At 46.6% G+C, this 12567-nt stretch overlaps 1 protein-coding gene across 1 annotated transcript in view; it reads right to left on the reverse strand.

Annotated features, from left to right (window-relative positions):
• MARCHF3 (membrane associated ring-CH-type finger 3) overlaps positions 1 to 12567 on the reverse strand; it is a 134408-nt gene that overhangs the window by 22377 nt on the left and 99464 nt on the right. The window contains exon 3 of the mRNA XM_084880941.1: positions 9260 to 9464. Coding sequence (XP_084737067.1) covers positions 9260 to 9464 — 205 coding nt within the window. The remainder of the gene's footprint in view (positions 1 to 9259; positions 9465 to 12567) is intronic.

Consider the following 12567-nt stretch of genomic DNA (forward strand, 5'->3'; position numbering starts at 1 on the left):
TAAATAAGAAGGAAAAACTTTGGGGTGTGAGCATCGTAAGGATAAAAACAGAGGGACTCAAAGGGAAATGAATGCCACTGGGTGGAAGTGTCATGTCCAGCTCTGTGCCTTTTCTAGAAAATGAAGGTCTTAGCACCAACGGGCACAGCAGGGTGTTATTCAGTGAATAAAGAACCACGGGTTTCCTACTGCCTCGCTGAAGTTTCGCCTCCATTTTGCTCCTTCTAATACAATTATCCATTAGGCAGCATTTAACCATAATCATGTATTGCTCACAGTATTTCACACCATTATTTACTTAAAAAACATAAATTCTTTCTTTGGAGTTAAATGTCAGTTGTGGACACAACACTGAAGAGGCAAGAGGATGGCTGGCAGGAGCCCTTGGCAGGCCGGGAGTTCTGTGCATATTCTATAACTCTGCATTTGAAATCTGCACCAGGGTAGGGCGTCTGCAGTTTATGTCTCTCTCCAGTTCATCCTGGTGCCTCATACCTACCAGGGCTGGTCCTGGGAGCTAATTGTGCTTTGTGATTTCAGCAAGACTCAGGATAAAGATGATTCACAACTGCAGTCATTCAGTGACACTTCACTGCTCCTCTATCAGCTCCCCTTTTCAAAGCTCCCAGGGCAGCTGTCCAGGGACACCCTCACCTCCACTCTCCACCCCTGAACTCCCATGTAATAATTTCTAATTATCTTCTTTCCAAAGGAGTGGAACTCTTGGTGTCCAACACTAGCTGTACTATTTGTTCCTACATTTGGAATTAGCCCAAAGGTCCAGAATCTTTCAGGATTTTATCTGTCGCATTTTGTTTACTTGCTCTTGTTCTTGGTCCCAATGTGCTTAAGGAAATTCTGGCTGAATTTTCTCCTATGTTTGAGACTACCTGAGGATAAATTAGTAAAGACTACATTTTCTCCATGGAGTGCTAATTCTAGGTAGTAGATACCTGTTTGCTATATTATTTTTTATCCTCCTCTAGATTTTTAAAAACAGAATAATTAAAATAAAAAAGGTGTGTGGCCCTGGCCGGTGTGGCTCAGTTGGTTGGGTGTAGTTCCATGCACGGAAAGATCGTTGATTTTATTCTTGGTCAGGGCACATGCCTTGGTTTCAGGCTTGATCCATGGTAGGGGCACACAAGAGGCAGTGGATGGATGTTTTCCTTTCACATTGATGTTTCTCTCTTCCTCTTCCTTCCTCTCTCTAATAATAATAATAATAATAATAATAATAATAATAATAATAATCCTATATAATAAATAAGTAATATGCAAATTAACCCTCACACCCTCATAAGATGGCTGCCTATGACCAGGCTGGCAGGAGCATGAGGGGTGTCCAAACGACTGAACAAGCAGACTGCATGGGTTGACCAGTCTGGCGGGGGGAGCAGTTGTGGGGCGACCAGGCTGGCAGGGAGGCAGTTTGGGGCAACCAGGCCAGCAGTGGGGGCAGTTAGGAATGACCAGGCCAGTGGAGGGGGGGAGTTAGGGGTGACCAGGTGGGGGGTGCAGTTGGGGACAACCAGGCAGGCAGGGGGGACAGTTAGGGGCAATTAGGCTGGCAGGGGGGGCAGTAAGGGGTGACCAGGCTGGTAGGAGGGGCAGTTAGGAGTGACCAGGCTGGCAGTGAGAGGGCAGTTGGGAGAGACCTGACCTGCAGCAGGGGGCAGTGAGGGGCGATCAAGCTGGTGGGGGGAGGGGCAGTTAGGGGTGACCAGGTAGGCAGGCAGGTGAGCTATTAGGAGCCAGTGGTCCAGGATTGTGAAAGAGATGACTGACTGCTGGTTTAGGCCTGATCCTAGGGCCTAAACCAGTCTGACATTCCCCAAGGGGTCTCGGATTGGAGAGGGTGCCGGCTGGGCTGAGGCGCCCCCTCCCCTCCTGTGCATGAATTTCGTGTACCAGGCCTCTAGTAATAATAATAAAGTAAAATAATAGATATGGTCATGTAGATTTCTTTTATGCATGGGGCTGGATTTTCCCTCCAAATTAATCCTTCACCAGCCACGGATGGGCTAAAGACATAGGCACTAAGCTGTGAGCTCACTTCCATCTGGCATGGCCATGTGAACACTTCGGTTGGCTGGCTTTTTTAATGAAGTGATTTTTAATGAAGCAAGCTGTGAATTTAATAGGTACCTTAAAACAGCTTCTTTGTAACTAAGCTTTAAGTAACGAAGCAACTGCCAAATTAGCTATCAAGACCAAGAGAAACATTCAAGCCTGAACAACTGCAGGATCAAGGATTGCTGAACGTCGGTCCTCAGGCATGTCATCTCAACAGCTGGCGCAAAGGATGGTGACACTTACAGGCTGGTGGCCCGCCTGCTCAGCGACCTTACCAGGGGTCAAGGAAGTGCTGGGCCAGCACGAGGGCATACTATGCAAGTGCAAGATATTTGAATCGTTATTCACTGTCCATGTTAGGATGCTGTCTCTCAGCGGTTCCTTTACCTTGTAATTGTGAACCAGTCACTTCAGCTCACTTATCATGTGGGGACAACAGGAGAGATCACAAGGTTCAGCCTTTACTACCCTGAAAGAAAGATATGCTGCTGACAGAAGGCAATGCACATAGCATTAGAGAACTCTTTTAAAGGCGGGGGAAACACCTAACTCTGGAATCTCAACTGTAAATAGTACATGGGTAATGCAAGAAGTTGAGGAGGGTTGGGCGGAGGTAAGCAAAAGACTAGGCCTGGGGAAACGAGAGAGCACATGTCCCACTTAAAGGCATTCAAATTCTTTAAAAAAAAAATTAATTCAAGAGAGCACACCTGTGTGCACGAATGACATCACCAGTGTGTGAGGTTTGCCTTATTCAATGGTGAGGAAGCTGATGCACAGAGAAGAGAAATGCCTTGTTCAGGTTCTCAGTGCAGGTCCTGGGCCAGTCCAGTGCGTCTGCATTGCAGTTCTAGACCAGCAGCCCAGGCGTGACGTCAGCCCTGCTTGGGAAAGTCACTGGCAAAGGTTTCACTCAGTGGGAGGACCTTTGTTCTGTTGCCCATAAAATAAACACCAAGTCCTTCACACACTCCACACTCCCTTCCGGTACTTGGCATTTCCTTTTCCCTTCATGCTACAGCGCCTTTTTCTTTGTGAGGCCTCAGCCTCGCCTGGACCGGGTAGGAGAGTGGCCTCAAGGAGGGGCCTACTCACCCGGTGGCAGAGCAGGAAGAACCGGTGCCAGCCCGCCCTGGAGCTCAGGTGGCGGCAGTCTGTGGTGGACACGAGAATGGGAAGTGGGAACTCCTTGTGGACTCAACTAAGTCCCTCCCACGCTCCATGTCACAGATGCTGGGGTGTGGCCTTGTCTTTCATTTCATCCCCCAGAAGCATGGCGTGGACCGAGAGGCCCGAAGGCAGGTCTAAGAGACCTCTTCCTTTCTCACTGAGGGATCTTGACCTAACGTCACCACTATAAACTTGTTTCTTCATCTACCAAATGGATCCCCCGAATCCCACCCCCAGATTGTGGTGAAGTGGTCGCCTGCATAGTGCTTGTGTTCCTGAAAGCCTGACAAATAGTAGCCGGGCCTGATCTTTCTGATTTGGCCCAATCGCCCCACCCCCACCACACTTCTCTTGGGCCTGCCAGGGGCTGCCCTGTGACAGTGCACGTGGGGCTCCTGCCATCTGCCATTCCTTACAACCGGACGGAAGACTGATGACTGCAGAGGCAAAAGGATTGTCAGAATCACCACATGGCTGTGTTGCTCAGAGCTGTGTTGCTGGTTTGTATTATATAAAAGCCCTTGTCCACCGGAGTCTGTCTTAAATGTAAGGGCCAGGGGTCAGTTTCTTTGATTTACAACCATAGGCCAAGAATACGATGGATGGCTTGCAGTTGGGGGAGGGGAGTTTCTCCATCCATTTGTGTAATGAACAAGTGCTTCTGGGCTGCCTGTCACATGCTGTGAAGAGAGGAACTTGCCCGCCTGCCTTCAAGGAATGGAATAGGCGGTCCCCATGCAGGGGAAGTGCCTTGAATCTGTTTACATCCCCTATGCTGCCATTCCCTGATTACCGCAATAGTATGAGGGCTTGCTGATGACAATAAATACTCTGACACCACGAGCTCACATTTTTACTTAAATGAATATATTAAATCAAAAGGAAACAAAACCCACTACAATAAGAGCCGAGCAATGTCGCCGCCCAAGCCTGAGATGCACATATCAGGAAGGTTTAAGTGAAATCTTAAATCTATTACATAGCAAGAGCCAAGGCACAGAGTGACTTCTCCACAGCAGTTCAACTCTGCTCCCTGCCGTGCTGCTGGAGATTACACTGAATCCAGGGCTTTAGGATCATCTTCTCTTCCCCCCTGCCCCCGCCCCAGCTGTGACTTACAGAAATAATAATAAATAAAACGTTTGGAAAAAAATCCCCAATCCTCACCTCCCTAGCTTTACATCCCATTATTCAGGGTAACTGATGTGTGTGAAAACACTCCCTTTCAATTCAGCTAAACCTCTGATTCACAGGGAACAGCTTTTAAATTGTTCATACAATTCTTATCAGTCAGTGGGGTTTGCGTCAAGGAAACAGAAATACGAAAACCTAATCACTCCGCCTGCGAACAATCACCGAGTCTCCCGGATTGGAGGAAGGACAGGTCCTGGGAAGCCTTTCCTCCAGGTTTCCACCACTTCCTGGCTGTTGCATTTTAATCACCACATTGTGGAGCTGATCTATGGCTTCATGCGTTTCCCAGGCAAGGCTGGGTGTTCCTGATACATGTCTTAGGGAACGCAGATACTGCCATCACCAGACACTGATGTTGCAAGCACGCTATTTGCAGAGAGGAAGATGGGATTCCTTGGCTACCAGCTCAGTCAGATGTGCAATCACGGCTGTAGCCTGGAGTCAAGGCCCACAGCATTGGGAAACAAGCTGTGGTATTTTTACTGGTTTGCTCTATTTTACCCTTAAAAAAGAACGGTAGCAGAGTTCAACGAAGAGAGAAATGAGGAAAACGAAAAATGAGCGGGAAGGAGACCATAAAACCGCCCAGACTGGTCATTCAGAGAATCCTTTTACGGTTAGTGGATGTCTGTTGACTGCATTCTACCAGGCCATTATTCCTGGGGATAATTCATCTCACAAATGGACGCATCACCAGCAGAAAATATGTAGCCTTCACGAGAGGCGTGCTAGCTGTGCCAGCTGTGCAGAGAGGAAACACATGGGTTATGTCTGCTCTTCCTTCTTGCTATGTACAGCGTGAATGTTTTCTTTCCAAGCTTTACCTCATTGGACGCAGGCTTTATGAGATTTATATTGGCTGGACTGTAGAGAAAATTAACCCACGTCTAGAGAAAAACAGATGAACCAGATGTAGCTTTTGGGTTGAAACTAGCTCTTGTTATACTGGCTTATGTAACGACAAGGAAATATTTAGGGCAATGACTTTACCAAAAGAGACTAGGACGATGTGGTCTGGCCATGTAAGTAGGCAGGTAACTAGACACTCACTCACACACAAACACGTACACGCAATCATCTTGAGGTATAAATTATGTACCACACAAAGTATCCTTTTTTTTGTTTGTTAATTCCCATCTCAGGATGTCTTTCCTTTGACTTTTAGAAACAGTGGGGGTGGGGGGGTAGGAGGGAAGAAGGGAGGAAAGGAAGGAGGAAAGGAGGGAGGGAGGGAGAAAGGAATATGGATATGAGAGAGACACAATTGGTTGCCTTCCACACACACCCCAACTGGGATCTGGGGATTGAACCTGCAACCCAGGTATGTGCCCTTGACTTGGAATCAAACCCAAGACCCTTTGGTGCATGGGGATAATATGACTATTGAGCAACATGAGCCAGGGCATAATTTAAGTGCAGAGCACATTTTATTCCCCTCACATGAACTTTAGCCTTGGACCTTTAGCCTTATAGAGCCTCATAGAGACCAAGGATATCAGGGAGAGTTCCTAGTTCATCTTCCTTCACCCTGCAACTCAGAGAACCTGAGCCACCCACCCAGACGGTCAGTGGTAAAGTGGGGAGGTGATGCTCAGTTTGGATGTGCTAATAAAAACCAGCCCATGGCCCTAGCAGGTCTGGTTCAGTAGAGAGAGCCTTGGCCTATGGACTGAAGTATCCTGTATTCAATTCTGGTCAAGGGCACTTACCTTGGCTCAGGCTCGATTCCCAGCCCCAGTCAGGGTACATGTGGGAGGCAACCAATTGATGTGTCTTTCTCACATAACGGGTGAGGATTAACAACAATAACAACAAAAACCAGCTCATTGATTCACCACTATGAATAGACACTCACTCTTTTGCGGGGAGGGAGAGGAAAGATTCTATATAGCAGCTCATGTTTAGGTACCAGCCCTGGGTTCCCAACCGGTTAAAAATGAACTTCCAACTGCTGGCTGCAGAGAGTTCAGGAAAGGAAGTGAAGGCGAAGTGACTCTGGAATAGTGGTGTTAAAGAGGATCAAGGGACAGGGTCAGTGGGGGAGGTTGGAGTGGGGAAGGGGAGATAAATGGTGATGGAAGGAGGCTTGACTTGGAGTGGTGAACACACAGTACAATATACAGATGATATATTATAGAATTGTACACCTGACACCTGTATAGTTTTATTAATCAATGTCACCCCAATAAGTTCAACAGAAAAAGGAACAACAAACAAACAAACAAACAAAAAGAGGATAAAGGGCTATGTCGAATGAGGACTGAGTTACTGAGTGGGAGTCTGAGGTGTTAAGGTAATTCTGACCAATGTTCACGTCTGGGTGCTGACAAAATTTATAAATGACTTTTCCAACTGCTTCCTCTAGCAACAGGAGCTGTTATTACCACATCGATTTTAAAATTAAATGTTATGGAATTTTCTTGCTTTAATGAGAAGGCAGACCTGACTGGTAAATAAAGTAATGATTAAAGCAATTAAAAGAGTGAAAATGAGAAACAAAGTAACAACCGTTAATGCTTCACCCGCATTGGCAGGTTTTGATGATTTACTTAAAAGATTCGTGTTTATCTGGAGGTAAACGTACTGAGGAGCAATGGTCACTATGATAAACTCTTCCTTTGGTAAGGGGGGAAAGTCAATTAGTAATGTCGTCTGTTTAAAAGTCTGCCTGCACCTGGTTTTCATTTGTCCTCCAGCTGAGAAACCAAAGACAACTTCTTTTTATTGCTTGTGGTCAAACAGCAAGTTCATCTCGCCATGGGATGATCAAACGGCCAGCCTCCCCCGGCTTGGGAAGGTTTGCCTTTCACTTTCAACTTGTTCAATCATCATTAACTCTGAAAAACGTCACATTCCATTTGTGCAATGAACATTTCACCACCCGCGACCGTTTGGGTGAAGTTTGTGCAGGCGAAGCCCTAAATCTTGAAGAGCACCTCACACATGCTCAAGGTCATTTGCCTTGTTTCCTCGTTTAATGCCAGTTGACTAAGATTCTGGAGTCTGTATCCTGACAGACATCTCTGTGTGGATGGGTTTCCTTCTCTGGGAGTCAGTGGGTTCACTGGGTGATACAACACGGGTGTAATATGAGAAAACTAAGTTGTGTGCACGTGCGTGTACACTAAGGTGACCAGACGTCCCACGCTGCGGGACTGTCCTGCCAAAAGCGGGACGTCTGGTCACCTTAGTGTACACACACACACACACAACACTCTCTCTCTCTCTCTCTCTCTCTCTCTCTCTCTCTCTCCTTTTTTTATATATAACCACAATACCCTGGGTTTTTTCCCAAGCAAAAGCAAAGTTTTCTTTTCTGGGAGGTACTAGTAAAGAAGGCCATTGGATTCAGCCCACAGAAGCAGGGTTTTCTTACTGTGGGGAGCCAGCTTGGCTGGGGAAGCTGCCGTATCAACTTGGGGAAGTTCCCGAAAGTTCTAGGAAGGGGAAATTGGCTTCTTTTTCAATTTTGCCATTGGGCTTGAGAAAGCTTCATCTCCTTTGTTTATTATTTAATTATATTTCCCCGTCTGCAGAGAAGTTCTGACATGTAAATCCCAGTGAATGTGGCAGAGGGCCAAATCCCTGATGGGCAAGCTATAAATATGAATTTCTGAAAGTGGTTGTCAAGCAGCAAGACAGCTAAATTAAGAGGTCACTCGATCCAGAGTCTTAAAAAAAAAAAAAAAGCATAGAGTTTATTGGGGCAAGTCAAATAAATTTGTGCCATTAGGCAAGCAAGCCATCGCTAAAACAGGCCTCAGTTGCTGGTCCTGATTAAAATTTCAAGGTCAAACCCGAGAGAACACATATGCAGAGCTCTCCAGGGCCTGGAGTGCCAGGGCGCTAACACACTGTTTAAATAGTCCTCCAGAAGGGCTTCTTGATTTCCAGCGTTAGTTTAATGCCAAAGCTGCACTGGGCCAGCTGCTAAAGTAAGGAGAAGGTTACTAGCATGTCTGGCTTGCAGGCACATTGTCTTGGGTCTCTTTCAAAATGTAGTAGAATATTTATTGTTGCAAAGATCCAATTTTGAATTGGCTGGTAGCAATCGAGGGTAGAAGAGAGGGAAAAATTAGTCCAATGATATTTTCCAGTTCCTCTAGCTCATACAAGACCAGACCCTTGGTCTGAAGAAGAATCATGTGGCTCCTAAAACATGAAAGAGAATGTCTGCCATTTTAACAGCTGGGTTGATAATACCACTTTTTAAGAAAAGAGATTCTAATACGAGGTTATTAATTGGGGGGGAAAAAAAAACTTGTATAAATTTCCTGGGGAAGATTAAAGAAAAATTCAAACACTTGTATTCCCAGTATTCTTCTAAGGGCTTTATAAACATTACCTCATTTAATCCTCATACACAGCACTTTCAAGAGGTGAAGTAACTTACCTAAGGTCACGGAACTACTCAAGCCACTATGCAGAAATACTTTTCCTTTGAGACCTCTCAGAGTACACCCATTGATCAGTTGCTTCAAGGCAGGCAGATGGGTTGCAGAGAGAAAAGTGACCTGTTTGCTCCACTTCACAGGGATAGGAAAATGGAGATCAAGTCTCTAAACTTCCCCCTCTCTTCACCCTGATTTCTTCTCCTATCTCCACCTCCGGGAGGTCAACTTTCTACTGTTGCTCCTGAATGAGCTAGCGAGCTATCTCCGTCTGTGTCACCTACGCACGCACACACTCTCACACACGCTCTCACGCAAAGCCATTTCTGTGCTTCAGTGAGACTGCACAAGGTTTGTGATCTGGGCATAAAAGCAGACATCATTTGCTCATTAGAGCTAAGTTTTCAGGACGTGCCCCAATTACTGACCTCCACTAATGGCCTGGGTTTGCGCTCGACTGCAAACCTGAAGTGGCAGAGTTCACAGTAGCTGGTGTTTGAGGATGACAGCCAGTGCTCCAGGCAGCTCCGGTGAATTGTCCCCAAGGTCCCCGTACATTCACATGGAGAGAGCAAGTCCTCTTGGCTGCTGCCCTCATGGCAGATCCTGCACATCGGCCGGTCATTGAAGGGGCTGCAAGAGAGGAGGGGCACCTGCTGGTCACTGGGCTAGAAACCACTGCCTTGCGGATGGTCCTCTGGCTCAGGGTCCTTCACCCCTCCCCAGAGGCACCCCTGCTCAGAAAAGACACCTGCTTTAAAACCCTAGATTTAGCCTTAGTCAATTTGGCTCAGTGGATAGAGTGTTGGTCCGAGGACTGAAGGGTTCCAGGTCCGATTCCAGTCAAGGACACATACCTTGGTTGCAGGCTCGATCCGGGGTTGTACAGAAAGCAACCAATCGATGTGTCTCTCTCACATTGATGTTTCTCTGTTTCTCTCCCTCCCTTCCATTCTCTTTAAAAAGAAATGGGTAAAGATTAACGAAAACAAAACCCTAGACCGACACTTGTACTTGGCAGTGGGGCCACTGCCATGGTCCTTGAGCATCTACTTTTGCTAATACAAAGAAATGGGGATTGGCCCAGGACCAAAAATGAGTGAAAACAAGCAGCATGCTATTTTTGCCTTGGGTACAGATGTAATTCAGGCAAACACCAATTAAAAAGTAAAAACCATCCCTCGCCATTAAGGACAGAAATGGCATTGAAATGATACCAATTGTAATTTCTGGACAAAATGCATTTTTAAAGCCTGGCCAGGACACTTGAATACCCAGAGGTCCCTTTCATTTCTGCTTTCAATGGGGTGGGTGGCTAAGAAGAGGGGGAGTAAACTGGCTGCCAACCCAAAGCCGCCGCAGAAGGGCTGTCTGGGCCATAACACAAAGCTGAGTAGCAGGACTTTCCTAGGATTCTAAGGACACTAAAATGAAAGCCAGTAATAAAAAGACATCTTTTACTGAGGTGGCCTCTATCTAGAGCTCTGCCTTTAATTTGAAAAAATCTCCCCTGCTTGTTTTGTGAGGCACCTGGTATAGTGGTTCATGAGGCAGGCTCTGGCGTCTAGCGGCCTGGGCTCGAATACCAGCTTGTTACTTACCAGCTGGCTAGCTTTGGACAAGTAACATCATCTCTCTGTACTTTAGTTTCCTCATCTCTAAAATGGGTACAGAGAATGGTGGCTTCCTCATATGGTGATTGTGAGGATGAGAAAAGGTAATTCAGATGAGAAGCTTAGAATTGGGACCAGCATATCTATACTAATAAAAAAGGAAGATGCAAATTGACTGTACCTTTGTGACACCCACCAGCCAATCAGGAATGAGTATGCAAATTAACCCAAAGATGTTGGGTTAATTTGCATATGCAAGCACCGCCCCAACAGCTCCAGGCCTCTGGGCAGCATGGGAAGGAGGAAAGGCAGCTCCGACTGGAGCCAAGGTGATGCCAGCAGCCAGGGGAAGGAAGGCCCATTCTTACAGGAATCTTTGTGCATCAGGCCTCTAGTAGTAAATGCTGAATTAATGCTGTTTTCACTTGTAGAAAAATTCAGGTCAGGGAAATCAAATAATGGCTATACACCAGCAGCCAATGGAAAGGTCAAGCAAAGATGATCTCACTTCTCAGTGGATACTGTGTCCTGTATCCACTAAGAGGACTATCTCTTTCTGATTGATATGATTTTATATTGCTCAAACTCTCCTTTACTGGGCATTAGATTTTAAAGTATGTCATCATTGAATGTGCCAACCTGAGGACCAACCTCTTTACCCACTCTCCCTTGCCTCTTCCTGTCCCCTGCAGATGAGAGCGGCCCAGGCTCATGGCTACCATTCTCTGGTCCAAATGGAAACAGTCATAGACACACTGCCATTTCCAACAGGCCTTTCCAGGGACAACCCTGGGAATGAGTGAAGGCTAAAAAGGGATTAAAAGAGAAAAGGACCCCCTTCTCACTTGCCCAAAAGACTCACTCATGTTCAGGGGCAGGACAATAAAGTTTAAAGAGTTGACTTTTTCTCTCTCATTATTAATGACCTCCTTCATTCACAGTGAGCCACTTGCATGTAAAATTTTAAAACCTTCTCATTTACATTACTACTTGGTGGGAGAACACAAAAATTCCACACACACACACACACACACACACACACACACACACCGGGGCTCACAAGTCTCATCATTTCAGTGCTGCAGCCTGTTGTTCCCAATCAACCGAAGTGTCTGATGCCTGCAAGGGTGACAGGTACACATCAGCTATCTGTCTCAGTTCACAGATGAGCAATGAAGCTCACTGCCTCATTGTATTCCGAGTTCTAACAATTGTCAAGAAGCTTTTCAAAAGGTAGAAAAATATATATTGACTTTCTTCCCCCCATGACTTCCCTTTGCCATAGCAGCACAAACTGAAAGTACATGGACAGTGCTTTCATGGGTGTGTGTCCATGTCTGGCGGACACCAGGTCCAGGCTGAAGGCAACAGGAAATGTGGCAGTGGCCCAGTGGTCCTGCTGCAGGTACATGCTTAGATCTGCGGACCTAGATCTGCACTGGAAGGGGGTTGGCTAAATTGCTCAGACCAAGGTATGCAGTCCAGGTCTGAGTGACAGACCTACATTTCAGGGTTAGAAGAGTCAGCACTGATATCAGGAGGCAAGTCCAGTGCGGATATACATGTTACACCCATAGGCCAAAGTCCCACTTACCCATTTTGAAAGAAAGCTGGAGAAGCCAGGGTGTACTTATTGGCCAGGCAGCCTGTAGCTGCCGATCCGTCACTGGACAGCAACAGCACAAGAAGAGACCTCCAGGGACAAAGTGTTGGCCTGGATAAGCCATTTCTGGGCTGTTGAAAGCCTTTAGCTTTGCTTTGGTTCATCACTCAGGGGAGACAAGTGTGGGGGTTTTAACAATAGTAAACTTCATAGGGCAGGGTGTGTATGAAGGATCATGGTGTGTGTGTGTGTGTGTGTGTGGGGGGGGGGGGCATGAGGAGCAAAGGAGGGAGCAATAGAAGAGGTCCCCAAGTGGGGATGTGCCGGAGAAGAGACATGCCCAGGAAGTGGCCCCAGTAAGTGCTCCTATCAGGCAGTGCTCATTGGCATGCACACCAGGAGTATCACTTCAAAGGTTCTGCCCACAAATCCAATTACTTTGGCTCAGCCACCTGAAATCAGTGCCTCCTTCATTCCATTCTAACACAGGGTTATCTCTGTCACTGTCTGGAGACAATGA

This window comes from Pipistrellus hanaki (genome assembly GCF_964339955.1).
Source record: "Pipistrellus hanaki genome assembly, chromosome: 4".
Classification (NCBI taxonomy): domain Eukaryota; kingdom Metazoa; phylum Chordata; class Mammalia; order Chiroptera; family Vespertilionidae; genus Pipistrellus; species Pipistrellus hanaki.